This window comes from Salmo trutta, chromosome 23 (assembly GCF_901001165.1).
Source record: "Salmo trutta chromosome 23, fSalTru1.1, whole genome shotgun sequence".
Classification (NCBI taxonomy): Eukaryota; Metazoa; Chordata; class Actinopteri; order Salmoniformes; family Salmonidae; genus Salmo; species Salmo trutta.
In genome coordinates this window covers 35005420-35024834 of record NC_042979.1, presented here as the reverse complement: position 1 = coordinate 35024834, position 19415 = coordinate 35005420, and the positions used below count along the sequence as shown (strand labels likewise).

The 19415-nt window shown below is 45.3% G+C and overlaps 2 protein-coding genes across 4 annotated transcripts; both read left to right on the top strand.

The window, feature by feature from the left end:
* Nucleotides 1–399: 399 nt before the first annotated feature.
* polm (polymerase (DNA directed), mu) lies at nt 400–9701 on the top strand. 3 transcript variants are annotated; one of them, XM_029709983.1, is made up of 12 exons: nt 400–527; nt 633–840; nt 1084–1291; nt 1555–1653; nt 1961–2131; nt 2304–2375; nt 2504–2648; nt 2775–2907; nt 6220–6322; nt 6545–6976; nt 7588–7671; nt 8693–9701. In XM_029709983.1, exons 2-12 carry the CDS (start codon nt 659–661, stop codon nt 8777–8779), a joined length of 1716 nt encoding a protein of 571 aa, XP_029565843.1. In that variant the 5' UTR covers nt 400–527; nt 633–658; the 3' UTR covers nt 8780–9701. The 3 variants fall into 3 exon arrangements, with proteins under 3 accessions (XP_029565843.1, XP_029565845.1, XP_029565844.1); XM_029709985.1 differs by having other exon boundaries at nt 400–840; nt 2528–2648; XM_029709984.1 differs by having other exon boundaries at nt 400–840; nt 8699–9701.
* Nucleotides 9702–13742: 4041 nt separating this feature from the next.
* On the top strand, nt 13743–18731 carry LOC115159815 (homeobox protein vex1-like). The gene is made up of 4 exons (XM_029709871.1): nt 13743–13881; nt 16429–16765; nt 17097–17377; nt 18372–18731. The coding sequence occupies exons 2-4, from the start codon at nt 16480–16482 to the stop codon at nt 18729–18731; spliced, it is 927 nt and encodes a 308-aa protein (XP_029565731.1). The 5' UTR covers nt 13743–13881; nt 16429–16479.
* The last annotated feature ends 684 nt before the right edge of the window (nt 18732–19415 follow it).

The following is a 19415-nucleotide window of genomic DNA, read 5'->3' as shown; positions in this document are numbered from 1 at the left end:
CTACATTTCTGTATACTAGTTTTGCTCTATTCGAAATCAAAATAAATGTGTATTGGTTTCTATCTAGACATTTGCCATGCGGGTCATTACATGTGTTTATCCTAATAGAGAAGTGATTAATTGGACGTACAGGGATAAAACCCCGCGAACTCTTATGTTGACCACATGGGCGCGTGGTGGGAAGAGCACTTCCTGTTTCCCCGTCGGAACAATTTTTTGTGTTGCACCAAAATTGACTTGATGAGACATGTAAATCATCGTGGTAGCAAGACAGCAGCACGCTTTTTTTTTATTTAACCTTTATTTAACTAGGCAAGTCAGTTCTTATTAACAATGACGGCCTACCCCGGCCAAACCCGGACGACGCTGGGCCAATTGTGCGCCGCCCTATGGGACTCCCAATCACGACCGGATGTGATACAGCCTGGATTTGAACCAGGGACTGTAGTGACGCCTCTTGCACTGAGATGCCGTGCCTAGACAGCTGCGCCAGTCGGGAGCCCAAGATACTAGTCACTATCCGTACTGTAGGTGGCGGCAATACATCAAGTCTGCCATGAAACCTCAAGGAAGAAGAAGCACACTCGTGAGAATTATGAACCGTTGTGTATGTATCTGTTGTCGTTTTCTAGACAGATGAGCGAGTCTGCCAACAAATATGGTCCCTCTAAAGCGCAGGAAAGTGAACTGCTCCGTTACAAGTGACAGCAGCGGTGACAGGACCAGCAAGTTTCCCGGGGTTGTCATCTTTCTCCTGGAGAGAAAGATGGGAGCCAGTCGGAGAGCCTTCCTCACTCGGCTCGGACGGGGGAAAGGTTTCAACATAGAATACTCCTTAAGGTAGTGTGAACAACAATCTTCTGGGGTGAAAATAATGTATGCTAATAACTTCACCTTGTCTCCAGTACTATCCCTGCTGATCTAAGACCGATAGCTAGACTAGAAAGATTGAGTATGTATCATTCGAGACTTAAGTTCCTATAAATCAGTGGTCTTGAATGAAAGGGAACAAGGGTGCTTAGGGACACTTTAGGGATATTTGCCAATGTAAATCAAGTCTTGGTAACCTCTGTTTTTCCCTAGCCGTTCCATCACTCATATTGTGTCCGAGAATAATTCTGGGGAGGAAGTCCGGACTTGGCTGGACCTCCAGACTGGAGGACAGGGGAGAGAAGGAGGAGAAGGCAGGACAGCCCGACCTGGTTCTGTCCATCTCCTGGACATTGTGTGGTACACAGAGAGCATGCATGCTGGCATCCCCGTGATTATACTGGACAGACACAGACTACAGGTAGGATATAGCCTGGCCACCTACCTGTACCTACTACCACTACCCGTACTTTGACTAATATCATCTTCCTTGCATAATGGGTTATTTTCATGGGGGCACGCAACTGAAAACCTTTTGCAACAAAAAGTCCAGGTTTGTCCTTCCCTGCTTGTCTGTTTTCTGACAGCCCCTGTAACATAACGCATTTCATTGCACCTGTCCAGTCTGTGACAATAAAATAAATGTTGTGGGGTGTGCCTAATGTACACAACCTTGTTCCACAGGAGAGAGAGAAGCCTGGTTTGGAGCTGACAGTGGTCTCAGTACCCAGCTATGCCTGTCAGAGACACACCCCTCTACTGCACCACAACACAATACTGACCGTGAGTCCTTCTCACAATCCCCTCCTTACTTACGAGGTGTTGATGTTCTGAATGATGTCTATGGCTACTTTGTTCCATCCCAAACACTAACTTATGATGTCAAAAGCATATTGTATTTTCTGAACGAGCTGTCTATATCTTTCTCTCCTCCTTTTCTCTCTCTCTTCCTTTTCTCGCTCTCTCTCGCTCGCTCTCTCTCTCTCTTCCTTTTCTCTCTCTCTCTTCCTTTTCTCTCTCTCTCTTCCTTTTCTCTCTCTCTCTCTTCCTTTTCTCTCTCTCGCTCGCTCTCTCTCGCTCCCCCCTGTAGGATGCGTTGTCCATACTGGCTGAGAATGCGGAGCTCAGTGAAAACGAGGGACGGGGAGTGGCGTTCCGTAGGGCTGCAGCCTTGTTGAAATCCCTCCCCCAGGAGGTCAGAGGGGCAGAGCAACTACGAGGACTGCCTTGTCTGGGGGAGCACTCACTCAGAGTCATCAAGGTCTGGATACAGACATCTGTCTATTTTTTTCACTTCTCTATGTTTTCACCTCTTGCTCTTTCTGTCTGTGTATTTCTCTCTCTCTCTCTCTCTCTGGTCTCTTCTCTCCAGGTCTCTTATCAGAACCTCTCAATTTGCCTCTCAGTCCCTCCTTCTCCCTGTTTATCTTTAGGAGGTTCTGGAGGATGGTGTATCTCATGAGGTGGAGACCACCACACATTCAGAACAGTTTAAGGCCATGAAGGTGAGTTAGGGTGCGCTGAGACCTCCATCTCTGGTTATGGTCCCTGAATCTCTGTCCTTTGCTTCCACTTATTGGAGAGAAGTGTGTGTGTGTGTGTGTGTGTGTGTGTGTGTGTGTGTGTGTGTGTGTGTGTGTGTGTGTGTGTGTTTCAGGCCCTAACAGGTATTTTCGGGGTAGGGGCAAAGACAGCAGACCGTTGGTTCAGGGAGGGAATACACACCCCCTCCAACCTGCAAAGATCAGGACACACACTCAACAGAGCGCAACGAGCAGGTGTGTGTGTGGAGCCTCTGAGCAGTGGTAGTAATGGTAGTAAGCCCAAAGTGCCCTCTGCACAATAGTTTTCTACAGTCAGTGCAAAGGTCACTCAATCCTCTTCTCTTCCTCTCTCCCTCTCAGGTCTGAAGTATTATGACGAACTGAACCTGCCTGTCACGAAACCAGAGGCTGTTGCAATTGGTCAGATTGTGGAGAGGGCGGTCCATGCTGTGCTCCCGGGTGCAGAGATGACTCTGATTGGAGGATTCAGGAGGTACGCTGAGCAGTTTTCACTGCTCTACGCATTCGGTGACATAACTGGTCTGTATCTCTCTCCTTTTCTTTCTTTCCTCTCTTTCTGTCCTCCGTTGATCTCGTTCCTCTTTATTTCTCTCTCTAGAGTAGGGTTGTGAACGTTTAAACGAAATTTGGATCCTTTCCCCCCACACAATTAAATTCACAGTGCAGCTGGCTCTCCTGCTCTTTCTCTTCACTAATGATGCCAGTGTGTCATCAGTCTGTTGCGTGTAGAATATCCTAGCATATTCATTGATGATAGGCCCTGCTTTACTGAAGTTGCAAGACATTGCAAGCTAAGAACTTGCGAAATACAGCATTCCATTGCGAGATACAGCTTTTGATTGCGGATAGATGGGCCTACTGCACGGTTCTGACTCGTCTGTCTGGTGGCCGACCTGTCTATACTGATAGATAGGCCTACTGCACGGTTCTGACTCGTCTGTCTGGTGGACGACCTGTCTATACTGATAGATAGACCTACTGCATGGTTCTGACTCCGTCTACCTGGTGGACGACTTGTCTATACTGATACATAGACCTACTGCATGGTTCTGACTCCGTCTGCCTGGTGTACGACCTGTCTATACTGATAGATAGACCTACTGCATGGTTCTGACTCCGTCTGCCTGGTGGACGACCTGTCTATACTGATAGATAGGCCTACTGCATTGTTCTGACTCCGTCTGCCTGGTGGACGACATGTCTATACTCATAGATAGACCTACTGCACGGTTCTGACTCCGTCTGCCTGGTGGCCGACCTGCCTATACTGATAGATAGACCTACTGCATGGTTCTGACTCCGTCTGCCTGGTGGCCGACCTGCCTATACTGATAGATAGACCTACTGCATGGTTCTGAGTCCGTCTGCCTGGTGGCCGACCTGCCTATACTGTGCCCCTCCCCTCTCTCTGTCCCTCGCTAGCTCGCTATGAAAGATACGAGTGTTTGTGTTCTCGGAAGTACTGCAACTTATTAGTCTCCTCCGTTCCAAAAATACTGGAACTTTGTAGTCGATGCCTAGTGGAAGATGTTTTCTGGTAAATGTCTTGGTAAGTCACAGTATTTTAAAAAGAATGTACATACTTTTCTTAGGCGAGAGTGGTCTGCACGCAGGCAGCTCGAGGTCATTTTATTGACCGTTATGGTTGAATAGTGATGGAGGTTAGTAAAATGCCCGTTCAGTGGCGCTTCGAAACGATCCCCAGAGAAGGTTAGTTTCAGCATTTAAAAAGCCGTAGTGTACCCTTACAGACAAACAAACATGCTGTAGCCGAGGCGTTTTCAAGGGTAGGCTATATGACTGGTAGTTAGAACTTCATTGCCTGGCTAGTGGTAGTACGTGCGTAATAGGACCATCAAATTGTATTGGTCACATACACATGGTTAGCAGATGTTATTGGTCACATACACATGGTTAGCAGATGTTATTGGTCACATACACATGGTTAGCAGATGTTATTGGTCACATACACATGGTTAGCAGATGTTATTGGTCACATACACATGGTTAGCAGATGTTAATGTGAGTGTAGCGAAATGCTTGTGCTTCTAGTTCCGACCATGTAGTAATATCTAACAAGTAATCTAACCTAAGAATTTCACAACTACCTTTTACACACAAGTGTAAAGGAATGAATAAGAATATGTACTTAAAAATATATGAATGAGCGATGGCCGAACGGCATAGGCAAGATGCAGTAGATGGTATGGAGTACAGTATATACATATGAGATGAGTAATGTAGGGTATGTAAACATTATATAAAGTGGCATTGTTTCAAGTGGCTAGTGATACATTTATTACATCAATTTTTCATTATTAAAGTGGCTAGAGATGAGTCAGTATGTTGGCAGCAGCCACTCAATGTTAGTGATAGCTGTTTAACAGTCTGATGGCCTTGAGATAGAAGATAAGGATTGATTGAATATGTCCGTAAACACACCAGCTAGCTGGTCTGCGCATGCTCTGAGGACGCGGCTGGGGATGCCGTCTGGGCCGGCAGCCTTGCGAGGGTTAACGCGTTTAAATGTTTTACTCACGTTGGCTGCAGTGAAGGAGAGCCCGCAGGTTTTGGTAGCGGGCCGTGTCAGTGGCACTGTATTGTCCTCAAAGCGAGCAAAGAAGTTTAGTTTGTCTGGGAGCAAGACATCGTGGTCCGCGACGGGGCTGGTTTTCTTTTTGTAGTCCGTGATTGACTGTAGACCCTGCCACATACCTCTCGTGTCTGAGCCGTTGAATTGCGTCTCTACTTTGTCTCTATACTGACGCTTAGCTTGTTTGATTGTCTTGCCGAGGGAATAGCTACACTGTTTGTATTCAGTCATGTTTCCGGTCACCTTGCCCTGATTAAAAGCAGTGGTTCGCGCTTTCAGTTTTGTGCAAATGCTGCCATCAGCCATTTCTGGTTGGGGAAGGTTTTAATAGTTGCTGTGGGTACAACATCACTGATGCACTTGCTAATAAACTCGCTCACGAATCCGCGTATTCATCAATGTTATTGTCCGACGCTATGCGGAACATATCCCAATCCACGTGATCGAAGCAATCTTGAAGCGTGGAATCCGATTGGTCGGACCAGCGTTGAACAGACCTAAGCACGAGCACTTCCTGTTTTAGTTACTGTCTATAGGCTGGGAGCAACAAAATGGAGTCGTGGTCAGATTTTCCAAAAGGAGGGCGGAGGAGGGCTTTATATGCGTCGCGGAAGTTAGAATAAAAATGATCCAGGGTTTTGCCAACCCGGGTCGCGCATTTGATATGCTGATAAAATTTAGGGAGTCTTGTTTTCAGATTAGCCTTGTTAAAATCCCCAGCTACAATAAATGCAGCCTCAGGATATGTTGTTTACATAGAGTCAAATGAAGTTCTTTCAGGGCCGTCGAGGTGTCTGCTTGGGGGGGATATACACGACTGATTATGATCGAAGAGAATTCTCTTGGTAGATAATGCGGTCGGTATTTGATTGTAAGGAATTCTAGGTCAGGTGAACAAAAGGACTTGAGTTCCTGTATGTTGTTATGATCACAACACGTCTCGTTAATCATAAGGCATACACCCCCGCCCTTCTTCTTACCAGAGAGATGTTTGTTTCTGTCGGCGCGATGCGTGAAGAAGCCAGGTGGCTGTACCCACTCTGATGTATCCCGAGTGAGCCATATTTCCGTGAAACAAAGAACGTTACAATCTCATTCTGCACTGTGAATTGACTTGGAATTGTAACATATTTTTTCTTTCTGTTTTTAAATGTGAAGCAAACTTGTTCATTTCTCACATCCCTACTATAGAGGTAAGCAGACTGGTCATGATGTGGACTTCTTGATAACCCATCCCGACGAGGGCAGAGAGGAGGGGCTCATGCCTAAGGTGGTGTCCTGGCTTGAAGCACAGGTAACACACACCAGTTGTTTCTATTTTCCATCCGAACAACTTTACACTATCTATTACAATTCCCAGAAAGCATTTCCCTATTTCCTTCTATCAGCTAAATATGGAACGTGTGCTTAGCTGTTTACTATACAAAATACCATCAGGCCTGGTCAGTTCAACAAGCCAACCTGAGTAAGGATGGTTCTGTACCTCCAGGGGTGTAACACTCTATTTTGTCCCCAGGGCTTCCTGTTGTACCAGAAGACCACCGGGAACTCTTATCTGGAGAGCAAAGAGGGTCCTGCGAGGCCAGCCTCTAACATGGACCGCTTTGAAAGATGCTTCTCCATCTTTAGACTGAGCACAGACAACGAAGGGAGGGAGATCCAGACTGGGAGGGAGATCCAGACGGGGGAGGGTCCACAGACATACTCACCAACACTGACCAATACAGATCCACACACCCACTCAGACACTCACCCACACTCAAAAACAGACTCTCACCCACTTCCCCAGACCCTTGTGGTGGTGGGTGACCATGCCCAGAAGGTGAGCTGGGTGCTGGGTAATTCTCAGTGCTCAGGTCCCCGGTCCTGGAGGGCAGTGAGGGTAGACCTGGTGGTCTCTCCATACAGCCAGTTTGCCTTCGCATTGCTGGGCTGGACTGGATCGAAGGTACGGCCTAAACCTAAACCCCGACCTCTAACTTGTGATCCTGTTATAAGGCTTCAAGATGCACCTCACCCCCCCCCCCCCCCCCCCCCCCACCAGCCTTCCATGTGAATCTTAGGCCTTATCTCATTTGGGGAAAAGTCTGTCCTCTGTCTTCTCTCCTCCGGAAACCAATAAGTAGTCAAGGAGAGTATACATTTGTTAGTAGGAAGTGTGTCCTCCCCTCCTCGATAGCCACCTTTCATCGAGGATAGTCGTGTATCCTACCGGAGTCCTTCCAGGAAGAGTTTTGATCTGCTACACCCCCTTTGAAGCAGTTGTTTTCTCCAAGGAGAAAAGCATGCACACATTTACAAACAATATGCTAATTACTGTAAAATGTCTTGCACAGCTAGCTACATTTTGTTTGATCACTTTACACGTTTATTTTGGGATTCCACCCCTGTAAATGTCTTTTGCCTGATGACGTGCGAGCGGAGCGCATTTTCAACCAGCCTTCTCTCTCTTTCACTGTCTCTCTCTGCCTCTCTCTCTCTCTGCTTCTCTCTGCCTCTCTCTCGCTCTGCCTCTCTCTCTCTGCCTCTCTCTCTCTCTGCCTCTCTCTCTCTCTGCAGTTGTTTGAGAGAGAGCTGCGTCGCTGGGCAATACATGAGAAGGCCATGACTCTGAGCAGCCATGCTCTGTACGACAGAAAACGGGTACATACACTCTAACACACACATTTTAAATACTGTAGGGGTTAATTTCTGTATTATCAAATGAGAGACAAACTTATCACACAAGTCAGAGTTATACTTAAACTAAATCTTTATCCACTTATTAATAAGGGAGCAGGTCAATACAACACACATATGAAGTGACTCGATTGAGTGCTCTGCGATAACGATGGCTGGTTGACGAACCACTCTTAGATGATTTGTTGAGAGCCCCGAGACCAAGGATACCTTTTTTGCTACATTTTTATAACAAAGATACATCCTCTTAGTCTACATGACAAACAACAGATGTGTGGAATGGGTCACAGGGTTAGAATTTGTATAAAATATACTAATAATTCACAGCAGACAGTATCTGCTGTAAAGACTTCTCATTGTGTAGAAACCAGGGTATGGCCCCCATAGACAAGGTTTGTCTCATAATTATTCCTACTCGAGCCATCTCCACCCTGGTACCTCCCAGCACACAAACACCAACTCATGCGATGGAATGCGGCCTTTTAGATTTTATCACCAAAGGCATCATAAATCTACTGTCCGCATTAAGCCCGAGGCCCACTGTTCACACAGACACAATATAGTTCTAACAACCCCCATTCTGTTGCATAACACAACCATTTGATGCAATAACAGTATTATAACAGTCTTGTAATTTCAGTCTCACAATACTTTATTTGAATCAGCACAGTCCAAGAAGGATTCAAACATTTCAAAGGTCACAGATACTTGGACACTAATGGATACAGACACACACTCTCAAAAGTCATACACATGCACACATTTGAAATACTTTATTTGGGTACACATAGCATCATGTCTTTGTGTGCTCACTTCAAAGGGCTGGCACCTGCACAAAGACGTGATGCTGACAATCAGCTGTAGCGATCTGAGGGTTAAACTGTGGTCTTATGTTTCCTACCTCAGTCTTTTCCATCTCCCTCTTATTCTCTCTCTTGCTCGTTCTCTCTCTCTCTCCCTCTGCTCTCTCTTGCTCTCTGATCAGATGCAGTATCTAAGGGCTAGTTCAGAGGAGGAGATTTTTGCTCATCTGGGTCTGGAATATATCCCTCCGTGTGACCGGAATGCCTGACGACAACATACTGGACTGATAACAGATACAGTCTAAGAGCTAAGCTAAGCAAACCCAAGCTAACTTTAACCTAAACATAAGCCACATCAAACTAAGCCTTATCCCGAGAACAACACACAGGCCAGATACAGCCCAGGGTAGACAAGATGGGAGGGTGAGAGGTAGCTAGATCGTTACATATCTGTATTTTATTAAATTGTAAATAATAGATAACATACAGACCCAGGATGTTGTAAAGTACCAAATCTATAGATGTGTTTAATTTAGTTAACTAAATTAAAATAAATTAACTGCTCGAGCCATTAATTGTACAGAATATGCTTTTTTTCATATCTGACATATTAGCTCATTTTCTTTCATTGGTGCCATGTTATTGAATACGTTTTTAATATTTACTGCAATTTGTCTGCTTGTTTGTAATATTTAGAATGCAGTTAAACTATGTGAATTAAAATTATATCAATAATTTTAGACTTACCAAAAAGCTTTTAAAATGTGACATAATGTAGGCCTAAAACTGTGTTCATTCTGAGGGAAAGTGCTTAATATATGCATGCCGTCATGCAGTGTGTGTGGTTTTGTTACATTTTGCATGATGACAGCAGTGGCCTATTTACACAGCAGGTGTACACTACACACACACCATCCATCCAACTCACATTATGTACAAAATAAGTTTAAAAAATGCCAAAAAACACACACAATAGCATAATTGGTTAGGGGATCGTAAAACAGCAGCCATCTCCTCCGGTGCATGTGACAAATAAAATGTGATTCTATTACCTCTCATGACATGTCTGAGCATATATATATGTTTATACATTATTTTATATATTATCAATTTATGCATTGTGGTGGTTTCTGTGTGTACTCTTATTTTTTTATTTGACAGAAATAAAACTCCCCTATTATTGAATGAGGATCATGTGGGTGCAGCAGTTTATATACGACCAGTCGGGGTGTATGGTCCCTCACCAACTCAATCTATGGATTTCACATAACTGGGCAGGGGCGCAGCCATGGGTGGGTATGGGAGGGCTTAGGCCCACTCACTGGCTGGGCCTGGCTCACAAATCAGAATGAGTTTTTCCACACAAAAGGGCTTTATTACAGACAGAAGTATTCCCCAGCACCCCCATGCAGGTGAAGAAACCAGGTGTGAGGGTCCTGGACAGTTGGACTTACTGCCAAATTCTCAAAAATGACATTTTATTTCAGCTCATAAAACATGGGACCAACACTTTACATGTTGCTTTCATATTTTTGTTCCGTATATAACTGGGAATAAAGTGACAGTTGCAGTAGCGTATGTGATGAGTCCAAAAAAGTGCAAAAGGTTTAATGCAGAGGTCCCGAGTGGCGCTGTGGTCTAAGGCACTGCATCTCAGTGCTAGAGGTGTCACTACAGTCCCTGGTTAGATTCCAGGCTATATCACAACTAGACGTGATTGGGAGTCCCATAGGGCGGCGCACACTTGGCCCAGCGTCGTCCGGATTAGGGTTTGGCTGGGGTAGACCGTCATTGTAAATAAAGAATTTGTTCTTAACCGACTTGCCTAGTTAAATGAACGTAAAATAATAGTCCAGGTAGCTATTTGGCTAACTATTTAAATATTTAGCAGTCTTATAGCTTGGCGGTAGAAGCTGTTCAAGGTCCTGTTGGTTCCAGGCTTGATGCATAGGCACCGAGTCTATGACTCGGGTGGCTGGAGTCTTTGGCCATTTTTTGGGGGGGGCCTTCCTTTGACATCGCCTGGTATAGAGGTCCTGTATGGCAGGGAGCCCGACCCCAGTGATGTACTATGACTAATATAGTCATCGGATGAAATGAAAGCCAGACAGTACCCCAGACAGTCAGCCAACCAATCAACAATTGCATAAAATTGAGGTTGATTTGATTTAAATCAGCATCAGATACAATTACACTCTTCAGTCTGATTAACCAACTTTTTTTTCTTTAAATGTCTGCTTTCTCAGGCTGCTGAACTACCAAACATACATTTGACACAAATGTACCCAAGATTCAAACTTGCAGTAGAAAATTATATGCAAGAGAAGATTTAAGTTATTTTGCTCAACATTTAAACACAGCTCACATAATGAAAATCTCCTCACTGCAACCCTGCCTTATATTTCATGTTCACATAATCACCACCTCTTCCTACAGGGTTTTAAAGGTTTATTGGAAACAGACCAGGTCATTTATCATAGTGTGCGTGCCTCCACTGGCGTTTCCAGCACCTCTTCCTAACAGCCTCATTAACCTCTAAATGCCGGTTCAACTTCAAAAGCACCGTCACCTCTCACAAGTCCTTGGTTACACCCCTCACACACACACACCTCAGATCGCTCTGTCACACCAAACTCAATGGGACAGGAAAAGCTTAGTGAAAGACCCCTAGGATAGATCTCTCCTAAAGGCATTTCTAATCGTCAAACTAGTTATGAGTTAAAATAAAACATTTATTTATATAGATAAGCATGTAAAGGGGCTTGTCAATCTCAGAATGTGTGTCTGCATGTGCGTGTGTGAGAGGTGGAGCAGCAGTTTTCCTCCACGACGCCTGCTCCCCATTGGCACGTCACCTGTTCCCACGCTAGTGATGCCACACGTGTGAAACAAATGTTTACTGACTGACTGGGAGGGAGAGACACACAGCAACAACACCTTTTGTGTTCTGAGAGGAGCAGCAGCGACTGTAGGTCTGTGGGACTGGGTCGTGTTCTGAGAGGAGCATCAGAGACTGTAGGTCTGTGGGACTGGGTCGTGTTCTGAGAGGAGCAGCAGAGACTGTAGGTCTGTGGGACTGGGTCGTGTTCTGAAAGGAGCAGCAGAGACTGTGGGACTGGGTCGTGTTCTGAGAGGAGCAGCAGAGACTGTAGGTCTGTGGGACTGGGTCGTGTTCTGAGAGGAGCAGCAGAGACTGTAGGTCTGTGGGACTGGGTCGTGTTCTGAGAGGAGTAGCAGAGACTAGGTCTGTGGGACTGGGTCGTGTTCTGAGAGGAGTAGCAGAGACTGTAGGTCTGTGGGACTGGGTCGTGTTCTGAGAGGAGCAGCAGAGACTGTAGGTCTGTGGGACTGGGTCGTGTTCTGAGAGGAGTAGCAGAGACTGTAGGTCTGTGGGACTGGGTCGTGTTCTGAGAGGAGTAGAGAGGAGTAGCAGAGACCAAAGGCTTGTTCCCCCCCCCCCTCCTCTCCTTTTGATCATAGGAGTCACAGTGCCTGCTTTTCCTCCACAACCAGTATATCAAAGCACCAGGAGCCTTTGAAGGAGCTGATGGGGATCTATAAGACAAGGAGAAGAGGTCTGACTGACTGGCTGTTATACACCACACAGGGCGGGACACTGGTGGACAACAGGAGCCAAACAGGTTCATAATTATTACATCACAGACAAACTAACATGAACAAACAGGCCGTGAATAGCAGATTCACCGATATAAAACTTCAACCAGAGGGTTGTTTAGGTGTCCTTCAACTGATTGGTCTGATGATATTGTACATGTATTGAACTAAAACAAAAGGCACCTCTGTATGTGTGGTATTTGAACATGTGTTACAATATTTTATCAATCCCCCTTTCCATGTTGGGCTGATGTATCAATGCTGTCAGTTAGACTGCTTCCTGTCCTCTGTCTCTCCTAAGCCTGCACTGGGCACAGATCATGGATCACCTTAACCTCCACAAATCCTAACCATAACCATTTGGGGGTTAAAGTGCTAAAGTGGTCTTAGATCCGTGTCTAGTAGGGACAACTTCTGTTTGTGTATGTGTCTCTGCACGTGTGCATGCGTGCATGTGTCGTCCACGACAGTGCCTGTGTGTGTGCGTGCCTGTGTGTATGTGCGTGCCTGTGTGTGTGTGTGCACCCCTGCATGCTCGTGTGTGTGTGTCCTGAGAGGGCAAGGGGAGTGTCTGTGTCCATAACAGAACAGCAAACAGGGCCGTTAGAGATGAAAGGCTGTGAATGGAGCCAATCAAAGAGAAGCACAGCTGGAGACTGTCAGCCCACAGACAGAATGGCCTCTCCCTGATCACACACACACACACACAAACCAACTAATAATGTAACCATGTGAGTTAGTTGAACACACACATACAGCAGAGTGTTGGTCCATTTCATTTTGTCAAGAGTTGAATTTGAGAAAAGACAAAGGGGTCTATCTCAAATCGGGAGTGGAATTTGACATGAAGGTCAAATATGGCCCAGTTATGTAGTAGGGTTTGACCCAGGTGGAAACAGTGTGGCCATAAATAAGTGTAATGACAGAGCAAACAAACTACGTGAGCTATAGCTAATACAGTTGAAGACACACACATACCACGAAAGACCAATCAGTGACTACATTAAGAGTCCAAATGGAATGGGCCTTTAAACAAGGACATCACAGAACCAGGAATATGCCTTAGCAGTGTATTTATGAGTGTGTGTTGGGTTGACTAACTCAATGCCATGTGAGTGTCACTCACATACCAGGTTTTAAGATTCTGGAAGTAGGGCATTGTCATGAATAAAATGTCATAACCTGTTTTTATTTTATTTAACCTTTAACCTGTTCTGTAACTGCAGATTATAATGTTCCGGGAGCTTCCAACAATAGAATAAGAACTAATTCTAAAGTTCCATCTTACACAGACAGCAGGGCTTCCCAATAGCACCTTCCCTCCCTCCATACCCTGCAAGGACTGTATGTATAAATTAGCAAGGAAATAGATTAATAAAATAAAATAAACTACATTCAAATTAGAAGTAGTAGTGCAGAGACACATTCCTAGGATTCATTTCCTCAAGTGATCTGCCTTCCACACACACACACACTGAGGAATTTGCACACAGGCCTATTTATTACAGTTAGGACTTCAAAAGATTCTGATCTTTTTGTTTACTCTCTCCTTCCATATCTCCATCCCTATCTCTCTCTCTTTGTCTCTTTCACTGCTAGGCACTCGGTCTCTTCATGCTGTAGAGTGGGATGGGTACCTAGCCCACCTGTCTGTCTCCCCTCTGTCATTCTGATCGGTGATAGTGAGCTGGGTGCTGTGCTTTGATCTGGGGCTGTTGAGCAAGAAAGTGAGAGACGGGAGTCTCAGACGGGAGAGGTACTGCAAGAGACAGCACGACCATCTCTCCCATACCACTGGCATACAGAGGCCATCAAAAACCCTGATTTTGTGCGTGTGTGTTGCTCCCTACATAATAGAACAGGCTTCTGTCCCAGGAACCCCACATTAATGATTATTTACCACAGAGTGACTATAGACAGTTACTACTTGCATTATTAATTAATAGGAGCCTTTTTGTACAGCAATGCAGCTCCTGTTGTGCTGTAGACTATAGTAGCCATGCCTGCCTATTGATTGGCCTACTGGCCATCTATCCATTTAAATCAGACAAATATCTGATACCATTTAATAAAAAAATGAAGGCATGGAGCGACTTTTGCCAAATGCGCAATGTTTGGAGACAGGAGCGGTGACGCGCTGCTGTGGATTCGTGGTTCAGCTGACGCCTCTAGTCCCAGTGGGTTTCTGCCAGCCTTGTGTCTTGTCTCCCTCCCTTTCAATGTTACAATAACGATCAGGTGATCAAGTCAATCGGTCGCCTTTATGGCCGATAACAGATTAAACGTTCCTGTCTTTTCTAAAAGACCAAAGTTGTGAAGTAGCCTCTCTCCACTCTCCAGCACTGTGTCTCTGAAGGCAGGGGAGGGAGAGAGGACTGAGGCTGAGAGAGGGGATGGTATTATGTGGATAATATGCAGAGTGGCTGAGCGAGTGATACATTGTGTTAGGGATTAAATCTAATCTAATCAAAGTTTATTGGTCGCATACACAGTTTTGCAGATGTCATTGCAGGTGCAGCGAAATGCGTATGTTTCTTGCTCCAACAATGCAGCAATATCTAGCAATAAAATAACAATATACAGATAATAATCCAAAATCGGCTTAACCACAAACTGACCCATTAATACAATAATTAAGGTCTGTTATTCGGACCGGTGGGTGGAATGGATCCGAGGGCTGCTGCGCGCACTCTCTCTCCACTTCTCCGCCTCCAGACGGCTGTCTCTGCGCGCAAACGGAGACCGGTCCCTTCAGTGGAACGCGGATCTTTGATACTCACAAACCCGAATGACATAGACGTCTCAAGGCGACCGTCTTCAGAGAATAAATCACATTCGGTAGCTTCTCAGAACTCCAATAGGAAAATAAATAGTTTCCATAAATGTAAAACAGTGATGTGGTTGATTGAAGGCCAATTTTATAATTCTACGCTTTTGGCGACATGACCAGTTTAACACTTTAGAAAGCCTAAATACTACATACAATAGACCAAGGGTTTCAATACATTTTTGCGCAAACAAACCAAACAACAACCCAATTATTAAATTAGAGCTGTCAGTCCTCTCGCTCACCAGTGGAGACGAGACCCAATGAGACTGAACATTATTAGACAACAATGTCTTTCGGGATCAGGAAGATCCGCCATTATGTCATAATGTTGAGCCAATCAATCAAGCCTGGTCACCATTCAACGGGTTAAAGACATATTCAAGTGTTGAATGACTTCCCAGTAGGCCTATACTGTAGCATCAGCAGATCATGGAATGTATGAAGTTGTAATTTGATATGATGAAATATACAATGATGGGTGTTACTGGATCAGTTAATCATATTAATAAATATAGTGAAACATTCTATTTTTATTCCATGGGTGGAGCCGAGGAGCAGGAGGAAACGCTTCAGTGTTAAAGGAATAGTTCACCAAAAGTACAAAATGTAATATTTTTCTTATTCTGCTTAATGGAGAGATATGACAGCAATCCATGCTTTGGTTTAGTTTCCCTGCTTACAGGTTAAGGAAACCAATGGGTAATGTTGTTATTTGGGTGAGCTATCCCTGATAAGAATACAATATGTTATTTAAGAATACATGTACATGATGATTTAGCTCCTGAATGGCGCAGCAGTCTAAGCCACTGCATCTCAGTGCTACAGGTGTCACTACAGCCCCTGGTTCAATCCCGGGCTGTATCACAACCGGCTGTGATCAGGAGTCCCATAGGGTGGTGCACAATTGGCCCAGCGTCGTCTGGGTTAGGGTATGGTTTGGCAGGGGTAGGCCGTCATTGTTAATAAGAATTTGTTCTTAACTGACTTGCCTAGTTAAATTAAATAAAAATGAAATAATGAGCCCTTGCTCTCACACACACTCATAGGGCTGTATTGTGAGGACAGTGTGTGTGTGTGTGTGTGTGTGTGTGTGTGTGTGTGTGTGTGTGTGTGTGTGAGGGGGGTAACCTTTCCAGACTCACTGGAGCCAGCGGGTAATGGCCTCATCTCATTCAGGTTGATTTAGACATCTTAATTACTGCAGTTGTGAAAACTGAAGGAGGAAGGAGAGGATGTTCTTTGATCCTTAGCTGAGTGAGTTGTAAATGAGAAGGAATTCCCTGGATAAATACTGACTCTACTCCTGAGACTCAGATCATTACTCCATTTACCAGGACACTGACCCGCTGAGAGAGAACACACACTCACGCACAGTTTTCACTGGATTTACCCAGCTTTGAGAAAAGGTTGTTTCCATTTCTGGAACACAAAGGATAACCTTAGATGATATAAGTTTTTCCACCCAAACAACAGGACTTTTGCTGGATTTTGATTTATTTTGTTGGATATCTCCATCATCCAACCATGAGGGGACATTTCTCCATCGAGTGGCTTGCCCAAAGTAGTCAGGCATTAGGAAGCACGAGACCCTCGCCTCTCCCCTCTTCCTGGACTTCTGTTGGACCCAACAGCACCTCTGTGACCCAACCTGAGAGCCTGCCTGGGTTCTACTGCTGCCCGAAACCCGAGAATCAGGAGAACCAGGCAAGGAGAGGACAGGGGCTCAACCCATGCAGCTATCCCTGCCTGGCAGGCCCTGAGATGGGTAAACATACCAAGAGGATTAGCCCCCTCCACCACAACCACCAAGGTAGGTTCACTCTCCCTCAAATGAACTCACCTCAGGATCTGAGCTTAGATGGGAAACATACATTAATTTAAATAGTGTCTTGTTGTTTTGGGGTGTGTTTTAAGCTATGTATTAGAGGAATTAATTGGCTCAGAGATAGAGAATTCATAAGCAATAGCTACATCTGATTTGGCTCTTAAGTGCTGAAAGCTCCATAGTTAGGACGCACCTCAGAGACATGAATTTGTTTGAAAGGTACAGAGCACACAAACGTTTTGGGAACTACTATGATGTGACATAAGGATGGATTTGAAATCTAACTTCTCTCCATTTCTACCCCCTGTCTCCTCAGAAGTGGCTGAGACTGGCTTCATCAGGAGAACAGAGGAGGAAACGTCAGGGTACGAGAGCGAAGGCGGGCGATCCCTCTCCCCCACCACCCTCCCGGACGGCACCTTCACCTCTCCCTCCTTGTCTCCCATCTCTCTCTCTCTTCCTACAGGGAGGCGGCCACGTACAGCCTACACAGCGGAGCAGATCAACAGTCTAGAGATAGCCTTCAAGAGGAACGCCTACCTGGGCACTCAGGACAAGGCCGAGCTCTGCAAGAGACTCAACCTTACAGACAAACAGGTAGGTACCACCCACACACACACACACACCGAAAGGTTGCAAGATCGAATCCCTGAGCTGACAAGGTAGAAATCTGTCGTTCTGCCCCTGAACAAGGCAGTTAACCCACTGTTCCTAGGCCGTAATTGAAAATAAGAATTTGTTCTTAACTGACTTGCCTAGTAAAATAAAGGTTAAAAAAATTGTCAAATTACCCGCCAAACCATGGGTAATTTTGTTAGTCACGCCCACTCAGATATCATATTTAAAACTGCAAACATTTCTCTCTGCCCCATGGCAAAATGTGTAGAATTGCAGCAAACCTGCTTTAAAAGTGCAACATTTTGGGGCCTCCCGAGTGGTGCAGCGGTCTACAGCACTGCATCGCAGTGCTAAAGGCGTCACCACAGACTCGTGTTCGATCCTGGGTTGTATCACAGCCGGCCGGGATCGGGAGTCCCATAGGGCGGCTTACAATTGGCCCCCGAGTCCTCCGGGTTAGGGGAGGGTTTGATCGGGGGCTTTACTTGGCTCATCGTGCTCTAGCGACTCCTTGTGGCGAGCCGGGCGCCTGCTAGCTGACCTCAGTCGTCAGTTGAATGGTGTTTCTTCTGACACATTGGTGTAGCTGGCTTCCAGGTTAAGCGGGCGGGTGTTAAGAAGCGCGGGTTTGGCGGGTCATGTTTCGAAGGACACAGTTGGGAGTTGCAACGATGAGACAAGATCAAAAAGAGGGTAAAATAAAATTGCAGGAATTTAACTCTAAAACGTAAAGTTTTTTTCTCTCCTCTGTCAAGAGGTGGGCCGCTGAAATGTTTTGCCCGCAAGGTAGGTTGGAATCCTCTCAAATTTCACTTAGGTCCCCCAAAAGGCTAGGACTGCATGTGTGGGTATGGATGTGAGTATGCAGACCCGCAAGCCACTGCGGCCCTTAATAATGAGTTCAGATTTTGTGGCCCCATCAAAGTTGCCCATCAGTCCCTAAACTAACTCTTCTCTCTTTGTTTCTCCTCAGATCCGTAACTGGTTCCAGAACAGGCGTATGAGGATGAAGAGGATGGTCCAGGATGCTCTGGCCCAAGCCTGCCAAGCTAAAGTAACCCCTCACCTGCTGCACTACACCGAGCTACAGGCCTACCGCCCTGGCCCCAACCCCACCTACCATCCCCATCACGCAGGAGCCGAGGGGGGCGCTTCCACCCCATACCTCCACCCCCACTACAGCTCCTCCATGGCCGGTTCAGCACTGCCCAGCCTCCCTGCCACTCCCATGGACTCTTTATACCAATACGCCAGCCTCCCCGGCCTGGTGATGCCCACTACCGGGTCTAACCCACTGATGGGGGCCTACCAGCCTCACTCTCACCTGTGTTAGAACTTTTGGATGAAATAGGGTGGTTCTCAATAGTCTGAAGTGATTTTAAGGAAGTGAGATGAGGGTAGAAGCTACTTTAGACTATTGAGATGTATTCCATTACCTCTTCACCAGCTTCTATACTATTCTAATGGATTGACAACTTAAAAAGCTACTTAAAGGAGTGGTGAAATTGTTACGTTTTCCACTCAGGGTAGAGTGCAATAATGAATGTGTTCCTGCTTTCTTTTGTATTGTCATACTGTAAGTTCTATTCAAGTATATTCACTTTTAATTAATCTATGTGGCTGCTGTATGTGTTCTAAAGAAGTGAGAAATATACTGTTTTTTTGTTCTTCAATTGCATTATAATCAAGATAATCTCTGTTCCTCCACTTGATTTATATATTTGGAAGTATCGTGAAAAATAAAAACAATGCCTGAATATAGACTGGATTTTGTTGTACTGTGATAGAATGTCTGATGTTTCAAACACCTCAATATCTCTGACCAGTTACAAATGGTTGAGGAGAGCCACCTACTGCCTAACAGACGTTGTCATGTTGTGTGGATGTGACTCAGTATGCACCAGCTAACTCACATCTTTTCTTTCTGCTTGCATTTAGTTTTCATATTTTGATGTGTGTATTTTCTGTAATTCATGGCTCATCTGTAAGAGATTGTGGTCTCAGTATGACTCCCTGA